Source organism: Arctopsyche grandis, chromosome 1 (genome assembly GCF_051622035.1).
Source record: "Arctopsyche grandis isolate Sample6627 chromosome 1, ASM5162203v2, whole genome shotgun sequence".
NCBI lineage: Eukaryota > Metazoa > Arthropoda > Insecta > Trichoptera > Hydropsychidae > Arctopsyche > Arctopsyche grandis.
The window spans coordinates 14,109,353-14,128,104 of NC_135355.1; the positions used below are offsets into that span (position 1 = coordinate 14,109,353).

The following is an 18,752-nucleotide window of genomic DNA, read 5'->3' on the forward strand; positions in this document are numbered from 1 at the left end:
CGGATTCTCATTTAAAAGTTTTAGTATTCTTAAGAAGCTATTTTAAATAAGTTTACTTTTATAATTACATTTTTTCCAGTTAATAGATATATTATTTATTGTTTACTTTTTTATATTTTGTAAATAAATAAATATTTTTTTATTAATAAAAAATATATTAAATTGAAAAAAAAAGTTTTTTAACATTTGTCCCGGGATCCTAGGAATCCCGGGAACAATCACAGGTTCCATCCCCTGTCCCGGGAATTGAAAAAGTCCGGGAATACAGAAACCCTAGTACATACATAGATAAAGTAATTATATATTATACATATATTGAAATAAAAGTACAAGTTTTAATAGATTCCTCTTAAAAAAAAGCAACGACGGTATAAAATCGAATTCAGCGCCGCAGACGAAATTTTTTTCATCTATTTAATTTTTTGGTATGATGCACCCTCGAATCAGATGCCCGGGGCCATCACACCATTGATCCCCCCTTATATTATATATGCCAATTTCATAAGAGTTTTATTTCCGCAATCGACAATGTTGGAATTGTAAATGGCAATAGACTATTCCATTAGTGTTTAAAGCAAGAGAGAAAAATAGCGTATAAAAAATATAGCGTATAAGAAATGAACAATTGCGCCCCGATCCTTAGCCTATATATGTATGTATAGTTAAATATGTGTCGAATGAAGTGTTCGAATTTTGGCCATAGCTCTTTAGCAGGCATCGGTAACCACACCATAAATTAAAATAATGCTATGATTTTCTCAGAAATCGGGCAATCAGACGTCCTGACTCGGGCCTGTGAAGTAGCCCGGGTCCTAGAAATTTACCCGGGAGGCTCCCCCCTCTTCTTGTCGAGCCTGCATACATACTTATATAGTATTGTATACTTCATAAAATATTATTTTTTATATACATACATATGTACATACAAATATTACACCTAATTCGTAAAATTTCTCAATGCATAAATTAACTGTGAAATTTTATGAATTATATATGTAGGTGTAATATATACATATGTACATATGTACATATGTATGTAGGTACATACAAAGATAAGCTTTTCTTGGAAAAATATAACAAATTTTATATATCTAAATTATTAAAAACTATTAATTTGCGAATCATAGCATAAAATATAAATAAAAACTGCTAAGATTTTAAGAACTCACCGGATTCTCTGGTCCAATAGTTGATGGCTTTTGGGGACGCTTCTACATGGCACTGAAGTGTAACATTAGTTCCTTGAGGAGCACCCACTAGTTGATTGGGCACTTGTATAAGGGGATGAACTGCAACCAAAAATTTTAATATTAAAATATTTAAGATGTTTCCCGCTTAGAAGAGACATTTCGTTTTGAATGCTAGAAAAATTAATTTAAAAAGAGTCTCTGTACTTGGGAGCTGTCCGCTGAAAATAAACTTTTCCTATTTATTTAATTCCATTAGCGATTTGCTGCGTTTCAGCCAGCCACCCAGACGATGGATAGATATGTATGTACGTGAGAGAAACGGAATTCCTTTTGCCTTTGCGGAATTTAATTGACACGGTAATGAGGACGCAAATTAGAAAAGTTTTACTCCATCTACCCTCAGCCGATCCTACAGTCGGAGTTATTACCCAGTCACGTTAAAATAATATTTGCACAGTGACAGTTTGATTTTCGAGGTGGAAATCGTTCCGTTCGAAATTTTATTAAATTTCTTCGAAGATTAAATCCTATCAATAACGGCAAATTTTGTCATCAATTTCGAGGAGTCGACTTATTGAAATTGCCTCTAACGAACCGTTGATAATTTTAATTTAATTGGAATTCTAAATTATGCGTTCAATATGCTTATGTAACAATATAAATCTGTATTCATTTTATATAAAGCATTGTATCTTCATTGAGACCTCAGAACACTTTCAACTTTATGTAACAATTGTGGAACAATACAAATTAATTTGGCAAAATTCCCTCTCATCTTCACAAGCATATTCAAAAATCCATTTGGTTTTTATGGTTTCAAAGAATAATTTTGTTTTTTTTAATTATTTTTTTTTTAAATTAATTATTAATTATTTAATTAATTGTTATTTTTTTATTTAAGAATTAAATTGTTTTGGTTAAAATAAAATTTTAAAAATCGATATCTTAATATTTTATATTGTAATTTAAAAAAAATTCTGATGTGACTAACCAATGACGTTATCTATGTATTTGAGGAATACAAGAAGTATAAAATATATACATACACGTTCATAAATACCGGATATGAGAAAATTTTCGATTCAAATTTAAGCGCTAATGTAGGGAAACTGTCAAAAGTCAAAAAAGACAAAAGTTCTACTTCCAGTTGTCGGATTTTATTAAATTTTTTTTTATTACTAAATATAACTAAAAATATTATAAGCATACAATATAAAAAAAATAAAAATAATTGAAAAAGTCAAAAGAAAATAATGAAATACTGTTTACGAAGGTATTACGAATTCTAACCATGTGAACTCTAAGTTAGCACATAAAAAATACAAATATAAATTTTCAGTTTGATATGTTCAGTGGTCTACAAAACTTTGTGCGGCCACAACATGTTTGACCTTTTTAAGAGGAAAAATGCCACTTCTGGTTAAATAAATTTAATAATTTTTTTTTTATTTTCAACACATTGATACAACAATTATACTTCATTTTTATTGTGAAGAGCAAACATAATTAAAGGGTTGAAAAAAAATAGTGGAAGAAAAATCAAACAAGAGTATACTGTCACTTCCGGTCGATGGGTGTTCACCAAATTTTATACATAATATAACTTGGTATTTAATTTAAACTTCTAGATATGAAATTTCGGTTCAATACACTAAAAGGTTTTTGAGAAAAACATAAAAAAATCTTTATTTCTCTAAAGTAAAAGTAATGCGTTGAGGTAAACAATATGAGTATATAAATTTTAAAATTTCTATTACTGATTCTATTCTGATACATTGAGAAGTTTGGGAGATAATTGAATTCAAAAACTTAAAAAAAAGAGGACACCTACATACATACACAAAAGGAGAGGTACCATTTCCGGTCAAATAAATTTGAAAAAATTAATTCGTATTGATCAGCATTTCTAAGTTCCAGTTAGATAGAACTAATAGTGTTCAAAAAATCCTCAAAGATATACAGACACACACACATTTTTCTAGATCATGAAAACGTGATTAGTGGATTTGTATTCGAATTATTGTTACTACGTACATAGAAAGAGTAAAATATGTTAAAATAATTATACTCACAGTGAACGTGTAGCATCATCCTCTTACTAACCGAAGGAGGCACTCCATTTGCGGCTATGCATAAATATGCTCCCATTTCCGATCTAGTAACTTTAGTCAGTGTGAGCATTTCACCTTCTATTGATGGTACTGCCAAAAAATTAACCTTATTAATTATTAATTTTTTTTAATTTTAATTATTAATTTTTTAGTTAATTAATTAAAAAATTAGCTAAAAAATTAAAGTGAAATGCAAGTATTCGGTTGTTGGTTTTTCATTTCATCATCTAAATTCAAAAATTTTGTTCACCTTTCAACTTTATTAGCTTTGGCTAGAAAACTTTTAAGCATCAGCGTTTTTTAGCGTCAGCGGTGCCTCTTGGATTTGCTACCCCTTCAGGGTGAATTAAATAGCATAATTGAAGTGGAAGTGCTTACGAAAGCGCTTGTCCATTTTAGAAGTAAGTTTTAATGGAAAGTTGAATTTTTAAGTGGGCTTCTTAACGTCGCTGCGCAATCCGTCAAACTTTCCATTGCGGAAAGCATCTTTTATCTTGGAAAATAAACAATGAACCAATGCCAAGCAAAAAACTTTTAAACACCGAGGTATTTACTTTATTAAAAAAAAAATTTTAAACCCTGTCGCACGTAACCAGAATTATTTATTTCATTTTCAGTCGTAAAATGATTTCGTTCTCCCAAAAATATCGATTAATATTGTTTTTATTTTGTATTCGCTTTCAATCTATTTTTAGTCTATGTTGAAGTATGAAAATTAACAAGTTCTTTTCTTTATTATGGCAAGGACGTTGGTCATTTTAATTTTAAAGCCCGAAAAATTGCAATCCTGTGATATATGTATGTAACAGTATATATATATATATATATATATATATATATATATATATATATATATATATATTTATATTTTTTTTTTTTTTTTTTTTTTTTGTTGAACAATTTGACGTTCCTAAATCTACATACATTGATTCCAAATAAAGTATAAACCATTTGCCGTTATTATTATGAATAAATAATTTTGATATGTATGTATGTACAAAACAAGTGATTCAGAAGTAACATTTTAATTCGATAACTAGGAAGTTTACAATTCATTAGAATTATTCTTGTGACATACTGGCGAGTTTGAGTCTTTTAGTCCCCATTTTCTTTATCCTGATCCTTCACCAAGATTCGGTATAACCTTATGGGATTAGGGCGATTCCCACCCATCGAACCGCCCACTGGAATAATTAAGTGGCACGCAGAGTGTGGCAACTTTGTGCCGAACTTTCCAATCGACGTTTCCTTAGGTCCTGACACCGCGGAGAAAGCATGATTAAACACGCCCTTCACGCGTTTCACCCTCCCAACCCTCCCCTTTTCGCGACAGTAAAGTCAATCAACGAAATTTATTCACTCTCCCCCGCCACAACTTGGAATGAATTTATCAATTAATCCGGAGAGGCATTGTCTTCGACAAGAAGCCCCGGACGAAGAAGACGGCCCTATGGTACTCCCGAAGGATTACGTCGGTCTTAGAGTGAGCGTTGACAAGCCAAAGAACTGCAGGAGATTTTTAAAATTCCGCTGAAATAAAATCCATCTAATTAATCACTTTAGCTTTTGGGAATCGTGTCATGTAATTTTATGGTAAGTTTTCCGACCAATTTTGTAAAATTGTTTATAGCAACATCGACAATTTGGTTCAAATATATACATATTTTTTAAATTTTGTTTCATTAAATTATACCTAAGAACATCTAATTTATTTTCACTATGTCTATAAAGCATTGTTTATATAAAATATTTTTGAATTTAGGTACTTATGATCTGTGTTGAAGTAATGCATAATTAAAAAGTTAGCGTGAGTGACAGTTTAGCGTATTCTCACCCCTGGTTTTCCCTTGTGGTCCTCCTCTGGCGATGATCTCCCCAGCATCCTCCCTCCTCCACACTACCTTTGGCTTGGGGTGGCCTCTCGCCTTACACACCAGCTTAGCTGAACCACCTTCGGGCACCATCATGTCCCCTGAGGTTTCTTCGTATATAATGTCTGGTGGTATCACCACTTCCAAGAACGCTGTCTATAATTTCAGAGAATTATCTTCCAATAATCCCATTAAAAAGCACTCAAGTGTTTGATCAAAAGATGAGGGAACCTTACCTGCATTTTCATTGGGTCAGTGTTGACTTGACACATGTATTGCCCTCTGTCTTCTCTTTTGACCCCTCGAATGTTCAGGGTCCACGTATTGTAGTCGTTGTGGGTTACTGATAGCCGAGCGTTGTTCGTGATCACGTGCTCGTGAATTGCCAGGATGGCCTTAGTGTCGGCTTTGATCCAGGCTACCTGTTTTGATTCATCGTTCGGTGGCAGATATTTCCGTAGTTGATGTGTGGTTTATTTTATAAAATCAGACACGTTTTAGATTTTTACAATGAAATATATATACATACATATACATATATTATACTTTTACTCGAGCTTCTTGCATACTTTTCACTCATCATAACATTTATGACACCAGTTAATCATAGCTGGCTTTAAACTGCATATTTAAAATAATGATTGAATATTTCATCGCATTGATAGAGATTAAAAATTTTCTCAACAAATCATTAGTATTTTAATGTTTTGCTTTATTTTATACAATATAATAACATTTATAACTATGGGAAATATTTAAGAAAAAAATATAAAGATACAACTTTTCAAATAGTTGAGTGTTGGAAAATTTAAAATTTCTTTAAATCAAGCGTATATGTATATTGAATATATAATACTATACCTGGTGCTGCAATATAAATAATGTTTAAATTTCTCATATCATTCTACATTTCAAATAAACTATTATCATATAAAACAATGGTTAAAAAATCATTTAAACTGATAATTTATAAAAGTTTGAGTATTATTTTTGGCAAAAAAGTCATTACATTTTACCATTGATCTATAAAATATTTAAAATTATTATGAGCTTTATTTTAAATTACTATGTATATTTATATAAAAAAAATTGTTTTACTTAAGTAGTGTAGCTAACATACATATACTAATTTTATATCTACGTTCTTAAGTAAACTGTGCAGTTTAAAAAAAAATTATATAACATCAGATATTCGTGAAGAAAGTGCTTTACATAATATTAACATTCATACAATTCATAGCTTTATCTAATATATCCAAATAATATTAAAAATTAATCAAAATTTTCACGAAGGCTTGGTTTGAAAATTTATCATTTTGTACAATTTTACATTACTTAATATGTATAATACATACATATGTATATTCGTATTAGCATAATATTTAATACAAACCATATATGTATGTTCAATTATAATATTTTCAATAATTATTTGGATCAATTGCATACTATACAGAATAGATTCAATAAATAGGAAATGGATGAATATAATATGCTTATATTCTACCAGTGTTATTTCAAACCAGTGTGTGCATTTAGGTGCAGGTGCTAGAAAGAAAGAAAGTAGGGTGCGAATTTTGGGTGCAACTCGGTGCGTTTCATAGCATTTTCGTGCATTGGATTATTTTTAGGATAATTTCAAGGGAAAAGTCAAAAAGTATTTTCTCGACAAATCAGGATATTGATGAAAAGGAACAAAAAGGTTGACCAAAACGTTTCTCTCACAATTATATCGATATGTTTTTTTCAATTTTAAAATGGAATACATACATAAAAAATAATTTTCAATGAAAATTTTAACATTTTTTTTACCTTGTCAATGATGATTCTGCCAATTCTTAAAAATGTGAAAAAATATTGATAAATTTATTCAGGTGTTTTATGATGATTATTTAGGTGTAGTGAGAAGGTTGGTATTGTTGCTACTAAGTAGGGGTATAGTGCTCACGTGTTTGAATACTCAAGCAGGTGTTTTTAGAGTAATATATTATCATACAATGTGCCATGGTGGTTTTTGACAAGCTTCTATATGCAAATCGAACAAAATTAGGTAAAATTTCTCCTTGTTTATTTAATTATGCTAAAATTACCCCTTTGAAAAAAGTATTTTCATATATTCGAAAAAGGAAAGTTGAAACGGGAGAAAAGTTTTACAAAATATTGCTCGCATATCGTTGGTGTGAGAATAACATAATCTATACAAAGCTTTTACTATTGTGCAACTGAAGAAATATAGAAGTGTACGTTAGAAAGTAGAAAGAAGTGAAAAATTTCTGCAAGTCTCACAATACATAGTGTGACTTGAGAAATTTGCTTCAAAAAGGTTGTTTAACTTTGAAAGTGAATGATAATGTACGGTTGAGGAGTGCAGATTGTTTCTTATTTTATAAAAAAAATAAATACGAAAAATATAAAAAAAATAAACAGCAAACAAATTTGAAGAAAAAACTATCTTGAGTGGTCGAAAAGTTACTTTTTAGAAAAAATCTTTAAAATCTGAACTCCACACCGAAGGAATTGCAAGTGAAGAGTGCTATTTCATACCCGGTGACATTTTAATATTGCCTAAGTGCTGGTGTGCTCTAAGAGAACATAGTGGATGCAAAGAGATAGTCGAGTGCCGCACGAAAGTGAGGTATATAGAGCGGTGTTAGATAGGTACATAGATAGATAGATAGAGATACAGATAGATATAGACAGATAGATAGTGTGACGAGAGACGAGTGGTGCAGGGCAGGCGAGGTGCGAGTAGTCAATTGAAAAGGATACACACCCTGGCGGTGGCGGAGTCGCCACTCACCCTGTATCCACCAAGGTTGTTCACCACACATGTGAAGGTGGCGTCTCTGCCCTGAGCTATGGTCACGTTCTCCAAAGGATACAGGAAATCCGGTTCGAATCCCAGGGCTAGAACAAGAAAAACATCATACTAATATTACTAATATTATTAAATATTAGGCTTTATGACAGCGATTTCCAAACTGGGAGGCACAATATAACATGATGAAAAAAAAATATATATATATACATTTATACTTTTTCGAACAAAATTTATGCAATATATTTAACATACCTACATAAGTGAAATAAATTGTTGAATTTTAAATGTTCTGCGCTCTGTTTAATAATATATTTTATCTGCTGTAGTTTAATTGATTCTATGTAAGGATTAATAGTTAGTTATAGAAATTAAACCTTTCGTGTGGTATGGTACTTCATCGATAGACTTTAATTAAATGTCAAGAAGAAGGCTTACTAAATTTTCAATTAACTTTTTTTCTGACATTTTCCAAACTTAAACGATAATGTCTCTCAGTCGAATATAATTATATCAATCTTTTGAAACTGATAATGCCTGAGAAAAAAAAACTAATAATTTTCCCCGTGGGGATGCGTTTAGCGACTAGTTTCAAATTTTTTTACTTTGTCTATGTACGTAGTAACAATATATGAAGTTTTGTGATCATACGAAAATTCGAACTTCAGATTTTGACTGATTCGAACTCAGAATCATTTTAACGATCTAAATGATCTAAAATGTGTGTGTGTCTGTGTATTTTGGGGATTTTTTGAACACCGTTAGCCCTATCGAACTGAAACTTAGTATCGGTTACTGAAATTTTTATCGACATGACGTAAATTTTTTTCAAATTTTTAAGTTGACCGGAAATGGTACCTCCCCTTATAGGTGTCCGCTTTTTTTTAAGTTTTTCAATTCAATTATCTCCCAAACCACTAACTGAATCGGATTGAAATTATTTTATAATGTTTATCTGCATTATATGTATGTACATTATTTTTAGTATGCATATTAGCAGGCTTACATCAAGTTTATCCATGGTATGTACAATAGGGAAAATACACTTACAAATGACACTTTCTCTACAAGCAAAGCACTGCCTTTCCAAAATCTAGTCTACTCAAAAATGGCTCAATTTATTTAATGAAATAAACTTTTATAAATTTTGCGTCTCAAATTGAAGCATGCATATATTGTCGTTGGAAAATTCGATTTATTCTGCAGCGATTAGAGGGGAAATGTTCAAACACCCTCACGTCAAGCGCAGATACCTCTAACTCTTAAACTATTTTAAGTGGATTTTGCCCAAGACCGTGTGGAATCTTGAATGAAATGCTGTGATCTAGGGTAAAACGGATGTACATACGTAGCAGTAAGCCGCTTAGAATATTTTAAACAACTTCAATGAATTTATATTAGGACTTTTGTACGTTGTATGCAAAATTCCTCATACGCCCTGTGATCAAACAAAGGAAGCATTATATGTATTTAGTAATATTGGAATTATAAAAAAATTCGAATTATTTCAAATTATAATGCGAAGACTCTTATTATGTATTTCAATTCATATCATTCATAGATACATGTATGTAATACTTCGTATTATGTTGTCACTTTGGAAGCCGGGTATTTCTCAATAACGTTACTCTTATTCTGAAATAGATTCCTCTTCTGAATTATTGAATATGAGTATAAATGGATTGGCTCTCATTGCATTTGATTTCAAAATTAATTTTTCTAAGGACGGAAGTTTTAAATATTATAGGAAATCATCGGAGTCGAATTGAATTGGTTATAATGTAGAACTAAAAAACGTTCTACATATTCATATGTATTACGTATATTTTTATTTTTAGACTTAGATTGGTAAGATGTTTGATGATATCCAATAAGCTCTTGATGAACTAGATAGACTATCTATAATATCGAAATATTATTTTGGTCTAATATGCGGCACATGTGTATAACAATAGCAATGAAACCTTTTTACGCGGTAGATCTTTAGACGTGAGAGGCTTGGCTCGGTCAAGGAAAAGCGTCGTTTCTTAACCGGACGTGACGTCGACGTTGCCTTTCAAACAAGTGTACTTCCGGGCGTCACATGATCGGAATTCAACCCTCGTGCCCGATTGATTTCCGTTATCGGGTTCGTACGTGACCGTTCCCCGTTGATTATCAACAAGAGTCGACCCCGCCACCTGTGATACTTCTGGAAATGGCTCGTCATTCTCATACAAAGTCGTCCGTGATTATACTATATAAAATATTTGACGCAGGATTATCAAGTCTATCTTTGTGTGAATTTATCCCGGAAGTACATATATATTCAGTTTATGAACAGTCATTAAATTAGAGCATGTATTTACCTATATCTTAATATATAATTTCGAAAGAGACTTTGTATGTAACTATTGGTGGTTCGTAAATCCGTGACAAAAAATGAACAAATGAATATTCAAATAAATTTAAATAAAATAAAACTATTCAAATAAATTTAATAAAATGTTTACTGTTAGATTGGCCATGTTTAATCGGTTTATACATATAACAAAAAACCGAGCGAAGCCGTGTAAAAACACTAGTATCTAATTTCGAAAGAGACTTTGTAACTATGTAAGTATGCAATGTTGGTTGGTAATATCAAAAACAAATTAAAGTTTCTATGACGACGATTCGATATATATTTTTTTCGATTCAAATAAATTTAATAAAAAAACTAATGAATATTTACTATTAGATTCGCCATGTTTATGCTGTTTATATTACAAATATTGAGCGAAGCCGGGTAAAACAACTAGTATATTATATTTATGAACATAGATGTGCATATGTGCAATGTTCAATATGTACATACATATGTATGTACATATATGTACATTCATACGAATTGTTTACGACAGTGGTCAAATGGTTACCTTTAATTTCGGTAAAAAAACTCCTTCAAAAAAATGAAAAAAAACTCGGATGTGACCAACCCATGACTTTATCATGTATTTGAAAAATATAATATCTATAAAAAAACAAAATTCGATAATGACGCACAAATACACTTTCACACATACATATGTATGTAGCATTTTCGATACAAATCATGTGCAAATGTTGGGAAATGTCTGTTTTTTTATTATTACTTAACATCAATAAGTGTTATGAACATGGAATATCAAGAATATAGAAATGATTTAATAGGTCAAAATAAATATTGAGCCAGATCACTATCCCAATAAATATGTTTCAATAGAAAAACTCAATATAAAATAGTATCAGCAGTGGGAAAAAATCCCAAGTTAAAATTCGTACTACTTAGAGAAAGATTTGAAAGCTGAAAAGTACTACAAATGAAATATAAAATACCCGACTATAGATTCCAATATTCATTTTGAACATGAAATTGACAGATTTTGAGACATCAACCGAACAACACCAAGATATAGAAAAATCGCGCGATTTAAAAAACACATATATCTCAGAATCTCGAGACAATCAACATTTTTTATTACCAGATTCGTGTTGACTGGGCATAGATCTATAAGAAAAATCATATCTCGTCTCTCAACCATTTTTCGTGTCGAACAATGTAATCGAATCGGTTTCTACAAACGCGTGGCGATTAAGTGCTTAAAAAATTACTACTTCCAATTTACGAATGCCAGCCAAAACATTATCAACTCTAAATAAGTACATACAAAAATAAAAATAGAAATTTTCAGCTTGATACGTTCAGTGGTGTGGAAAACATCGAGGAGTCACAATATTTTCGAATTTTCTAAGAGGAAAAAATCCCACTTTTTTTATTTTCATCACATTGATACAAAGATTTTACTTCAAATTTCTAGTGAAGAGCACACATATTTAAAAGGTCAAAAAAAATAAATGAATATAAATCGAACAAGAGTAAACTGCCACTTCCAATTGACGAGTCTTCACTAAATTTTGTATGTAACTTGATATTAATCATAAACGTGTAGATATGTAGTTTTAGTTCAACACCTGTAAAACATAAAAAGTTTCTGATGAAAACATAAAAATCCTAAAAACCTTTTCTATAGTGAAAGTACTACTTCCGGTTGAGATAAAAAAAATTATATTTTTTTATTACTAATTCTATTATGATTCATTGAGCAGTTTGGGAGAAAATGGAATCTAAAAACTAAAAAAAGAGCACAACGATAAAGGGAGGTAACATTTCCGGTCAAATTAAAAATTTGAAAAAAAATTGCATCGCATCGATTAGCATTTTAGTAACCGATACTTAATTTCAGTTCGATAGGATTAACGCTATTCAAAAAATTCTCAAAATACACACACACACGCATACACATTACATATCATCAGTCAAAATCTGTTGTTTGAATTTTCGTATGACCACAAAACTTATCTATTGTTACTACGTACTTACATACATATGTAGATAAAGTAAAAATGACAAGGCTATGGTATAAATACCCTAAATAAACCATATAAATTTTTGCTCTACAAAAAGAAATCACCAGTAAGGCTAAAAGCTTCAGTCACTAAATCAGCGGCAGATAGTTGGTCTGATTTAGAATGCATTTTATTATAAAAATTATAAGTATCAGTAAGTTTGTGGTGTGCTTTCATTAGGGGAAGCCACATCCCACCCTTTTAGAGCTTTTCCGACAGGAAATATTTAGATGGCGATTTCACGCTTCGGCGTCGTCTTCGAAACGCGACGACACCGCGGAGACTCCGACCCAGGGGTTTTCCAGGAGGTTTCAGGAGGTTCCAGGGGTTTAAAGGAGGAGGGGTCTACGCGTAAGAGGCTGTACGGAACGCGAAGAAGACAAGAAGAGAATACTACCAAGGACTTAACGGTTAATCGGCTTAGCGAGGAAAGGGTGAAATTTCGCTGCCGCGGCCCCACAGCTTAATGGCCGCCTACTCGGGATGCCTTTACACGCATTTGAGCATTCCTGACTATGGTGGTAGTCGTGGTGATGGTAGTGGTGTTGGTGATGATGAGAGTCGTTGAGTGAGTGAAAATTCAACACAGTTTTTGAGCGGCTCGCCGTAATTATGGGAGATTGGTGGGGGTGTGTAGTTTTCGCACTCAAACTTTCTACCATAATAATAATAATAAATATGAGAGCGGATCGGAATATATTACGGTCACGAGTTTTCCCTGGGAAATCTCCGACCCCACGCGTACACTTATGGCGGCCGAGTTTAAATTTAAATATTTTATTGTGCTACTAATAAAAAGTAACGACGCTTCGGCTGCGGTTTTAATCGGTACGTGGATGTTTTTAAATTAAAACTTTAATCGAAACAATCAACATTTTTATAACAGTGAAAATAATTATTTGTAAAAAGCATCGCAAAAATAAAACTAAAAATGCATATGTACATATATGAGAGATAATGATAATCTATAAAGCAAATTTTATAAAATACTAGCTGAATCCGGCATGCGTTGCAATGCCACAATAATGCATGCAATTCCCGTTCCCATTCCTGTTCTCGTTCCCGTTCCCGTTTCCGTTCTCGTTCTCGTTCCCATTTGTCAGAAAAAGGCAGGCAGCGAACACATTTGAAATTATTCGATTATTTGTTTATTTTACCTTAACAACGCATGTTGCGACGCGATTCATTCCCGTTTCCGTTCCTGTTTTTGGCCGATTTTTTTTCACAGCAAGCTTCCCGGACATTCATACAATAAATCCTCAAAGTTCCATCGTTCCATCGTACATTAACGCATGCAATTCCCTTTCCCGTTTCTTGATGCGTTTCGATAGGTGAATGTTTCAGTTTCAAATTAATACTTAATAATCAAATTTAATTATAGTAAAGTATGGGAACGCATACGTGACAGACAGTCAAACATTGATTTATATATATGTATATATATATATATATATATATATATATATATATATATATATATATATATATATATATATATATACATATATAGATAGAGTGAAAAAAGAAAAGGTTATAGGCGTTTAAACAATTAAAATCTGACATAGCGAGAGGGTGGCTAAAAGGGAAAAAACGAAAGTGAAGTAAGAAGAGGCTGATGTTATACATACATACATTATTTGCTTGTCGTGATCTTTGCTTGTCGGTTTCGGTCAGTCCGGATGACAAATTTTGAAACTCTATCTGGTGAGGACTTATGGAATTCATAACTTGAAAATCATAATCGAGAAAGAATATTACGAAATACAAAAACCTTGTAAACATAGAATGAATTCAAGACGATAAACGATATATAATAATAATAATTATTATTTTTAGTTGTTTTTGTATATATATGTTTTGTTTTTGTTATGTCTAATTGATTATTTTGTTTCTTGTCTTTTCTGTTATATATTTGACCATTGTGGCGCATTAGGAATTCCTGTAATGCTACAACGGTCGAAACTTTAAATAAATAAATAAATAAATAAATATATACATGCAACACATTTATATATATTATATTAATAAACATATACCAGTGTCTTCACATATTGCCCCAATACGACACTCTGGCCAGATATATGTATATTTTATTTTATTTTATTTTATTTTAAAAAAAATCAATACCACAGAGACTTGACAGGTTGCCCCAAAGCGTCAATGTGATTTTAATACAAATAATAAAAATCATAAATAAAAAAAACATAAGAAAATAATAAAAATCATAAATAAAAAAAAAAACATCATAAATAAATAATAAAAATCAAGTAAAAAATATGTACACAAAATAAAAACAAAGAAATAAGATTGAAAAATTTATATCGTGCTATTTAGGATGTGTTCCACCAACTCAACATAACTGGCATCGAATAGGTCCAAGTAATGTGCCAGTAAGTTAAGGAGTCGAACAGCTCTCGAGAGGGGGGAGTTCATGAGCACGTTTGATTTAGCCCTAATTGGTAAAAATATATCATGTTTTCTTAAAACTCTACGATTTTCCGGGGCCCAGAATTTTAGTTTCTCCAGGATAGTGGGATTGTGAATCTCTCCTCTAAGTAATTTTACGAAATGTTTCCCAAGAAATAAATCTCTTCTCTTTGCCAGGGAGTTGAAACCCAAAGATCCCAAGACAAAGGCACTAGGGAACAGATATGGATAAAATCCAAATGTCTTCAGATATAAAAATCTAAGGAATTTCCTTTGGACTCGTTCCAACATTAGAGAGTAACGAAGTAGATAGGGAGACCATATAATGGAGCCAAACTCGAGCACACTGCGAACTAATGTACAATATAAGAGACGAATGGCAGTGAGCCCTAGTTCGGACGTATATATGTATGTACATATAATAATATTGTATAAACACAGAATAATACACATTAAATATAATCATACGCAGGGCCGACGAGAGGAGGGGCGAGCCGGGGTAAAGTTCCAGGGCCCGGACTAGTTCTCGGAACTGAGAGTAGCATCTCAGTAGAAAGATATATCTATTAAACTTTTTTCACTTTATCTATGTACGTAGTAATAATAGATGAAGTTTTGTGATCATGTGTAAATTCGGACTCGAGATTTTGACTGATTCGAACTCGGAATCGATCACTGATCACGTTTTCATGATCTAGAAAAATATTCCGTTTGTTACAGATACAATAAATCCCTAAAAATAATTTATAATACACCCATATATACATATATACTAACTTGAAAAAACTGCATGCCATAAATAATATTCCGTTTGTTACAGACATTACTAAAAAACTAACCAGTAGATTATATGACAGAATCACTAATAACCATACTAACACACTTGTGAAGAGTCTCGGTGATTACAACAAAATGTCTATACCCTTCAGGTATAAACACAGATTACCTAAACACAATCTGCTTTAAGTCATCGACTTTAGAGAATCTTTAATTAATATTATGTATTAGATGTATTATGAACATTTATAAGGATTGTAAATAGGTTTTTGAGCTCTTTTTCCTATTATGCTGTAGATTAACATTAGAATAATATAATACTATGATTACTAACTAAATTAAATTAAATTGTAAAATAGAAAATGATCAGTAGATCAGTAGCTATTAAAATAGATATAAGATGTATTGTGAACTTAATTTCGTAATGATAAAAATCATTTAAAAATCAAAATCAAAAATGATCTAGAAAAAATGTGTGTGTGTGTGACAGCTGAATAAGGATGTTTAATTTAGTTTAATCGACATATTATTATGTATAATATGACTACATACATATGTTTCGATCATCTCATATGACTTATACATAAATTAATGTTATTTTTAAACATTTTGATCAATATTTTAAAAGTCGGAATTTTATACCTTGTGAAGAATCAGTATTATATTATAAATCTTTAATTTCATTACACATGTCCCAAGACATAGCTCCAGGCCACACCGACCAGACCGAATGTACTTCTACTGCAGAATGCTTCTTGCATGTAAATGACTTAACGGAACGCTCAACGGAAATTCCCAAATATCGATGACTAACAAAAACATCTAAGCACAACCGATTCGCCTGCAGTTTCGGGAAATACTGACCTTCGAATAGCTCGAAGCTCGATGCTTATCACTAAGTGGTAAAAGTAGGAGATGCGAAAAAGCGCATTTGTCGTAAATTTTACGACAGCGCGCCCGCTGGAAGGTTAAAATTCGATACTATAATGTAAAAAGAAAATTGTATGTGTTTGGGTATTGACAAGTGTATGGGTGCTATACTTGTTAATGTCACTCGTTAAAATTCATTTAAAAATTATGCCTTTAATTTGATTTTAATAACCGGAGGCTGCAGTGTAAAACTGGAAGCGGGGAAGAACGGAACCCTGTCCATCGTTGAATTCTTGAAGCTTGCAATTTTCAACCCCCCCTAAATTCCCACCCTCTACTTTTCATTCCTACTACACCCCTTGTGAGAATGAGTCGAGCGAGAATTTCAATTTGAGATAAGAATGTGTCGATTCTGGGGGACTTACATAGGTCGTCGTAGATGCCTTTGGACGAGACACTACTAAAAGGTCCGATAGGTCCTCCCCCCGCTAACTCCAATCCCCTCCCATTTTAAAATATAAATTTTTGTATAACTAATAAGTAATATTATATTTTTATAAATTAAATAATTATTTTTAATCTACTCATAAGTTCGTTCGAAATAAATAACCAACGTGATTTTCCTCATTTTTTCCCTTATAGAACGTTTTGACAAGATGATAGTTTTTAAATACATAATATGGAAAGATTATATCTTTATTATTGTATATTAATTAACACTTCAAATAATTGTTCTGACGTATTTGATTTTATAGAAATACATTACGTTTTTCAAGACGATATATCATATATGTACATATGTATCGTATGTAAAAAAAATCGGATTTGAATTCATCAACAGATGCACATGTACATATGTATGTATGTACATATGTATGTATGTACATACATAGTTTTGAAATCAAAATAACTATAAATCGAGTTATAAGAATATTATTTCTCATTATTATTCTACTAGTACATATATGTACATACATATGTCAAACAATTTGGATTAATGCAATACAAGTTAAATGAAAAAAAAACACTCATTCCATAAATTATTGAAGATTTAATACTCTATTTTGTAGGAATGTTTGTGTATAAATGCGATTAAGAGTGCTTTTCTGACCCCGGAGTGTGCATATAAAACGAAGATAGGGTAGCGCAGCATCCGAGAGATATAAATGGGGTGAGAACATCCAAAGGCTTTGGGGTGAGGAGGTTAGAAGTGGGTCGCTAGGGGCGCATAGACGACCGGAAGACGTGGTAAACTTTTACATGCCGGAAAAGACGTGGCATTGTTGTTGTCGGCGACTGAATAGCCTCGCAAGGGCTCTGGCAAATTAATTTTGATCTAATCGTCAATCGGGCGTAGGCGGCGGATAATGGTTAACCCTCAAAGCGCCGAAGTCTTAACTGATTCAATGAGTTCATTGTTAGGTTTAATTCGACAGATTAACAACTTATCAACCGTATATGTATAAATATTTATTTGTTTGCTGGTAAAATTTAAATTATATATATATATATATATATATATATATATATATATATATATATATATATATATATATATATATATATATATATATATATATATATATATACATATAAATAATTGGTTAAATATATGTATGTGTGTGTACATAGTAATTGTATTCCTATGTACCTATACAGTTTAGTTGTCTTTGATTTTATATAATCTATTAATTTTACACAATGTTCCTTTTAATAAAATAAGAAAACTCACGATCTAAATTAGTGACTTTAGTTGGAGATGACGTTTAACATTTTTAACTTCGAGATAGTACGTAAATGAAAGTCTTAGCCCAACCCCATCGCAGGTATGACACGTTGATAGTAACGTGACTTGCCAGATGATTCACGCTACGACGCAGCCCCTCTCGGTGGGGTGTGTGTCGTCACAATGCCAAAGTATATTAATTCGAAGGCTTCGTTTTAAGGACAAAAAGCTATGGGTGAGGTGGAAGGCAGTGCGACGACACGATATTGTTTTTTTTATCCTTCTTCATTTACGGTCAAAGTAATTACAAAATATAGAAAATCAACGCACGATATTACCTAATGAGTAATTAATTAATGTTTGCAATATTAAACTAATTTCATTTCATAAACGATTAATTTTCATTTTAATGGGTGAAAATTGAATCTGTAAACTGTGCTTGTCAACTGAGAAATTTCACCATGTGTCTGTATCCATTAGATAAATGAACAATCGTCAATCAAACATCGGTCAGCGGCATGCGACGTCCACAATCAAATAATCATTAGGTATCCG

General features: G+C 31.6%; 1 protein-coding gene across 1 annotated transcript in view; it reads right to left on the reverse strand.

Annotated features, from left to right (window-relative positions):
* Positions 1-18,752, reverse strand: part of LOC143916904 (uncharacterized) — a 128,112-nt gene that overhangs the window by 40,836 nt on the left and 68,524 nt on the right. The window contains exons 3-7 of the mRNA XM_077438190.1: positions 7,946-8,079; positions 5,409-5,594; positions 5,136-5,328; positions 3,263-3,391; positions 1,170-1,289 (exon numbers count right to left, since the gene is read on the reverse strand). Coding sequence (XP_077294316.1) covers positions 1,170-1,289; positions 3,263-3,391; positions 5,136-5,328; positions 5,409-5,594; positions 7,946-8,079 — 762 coding nt within the window. The remainder of the gene's footprint in view (positions 1-1,169; positions 1,290-3,262; positions 3,392-5,135; positions 5,329-5,408; positions 5,595-7,945; positions 8,080-18,752) is intronic.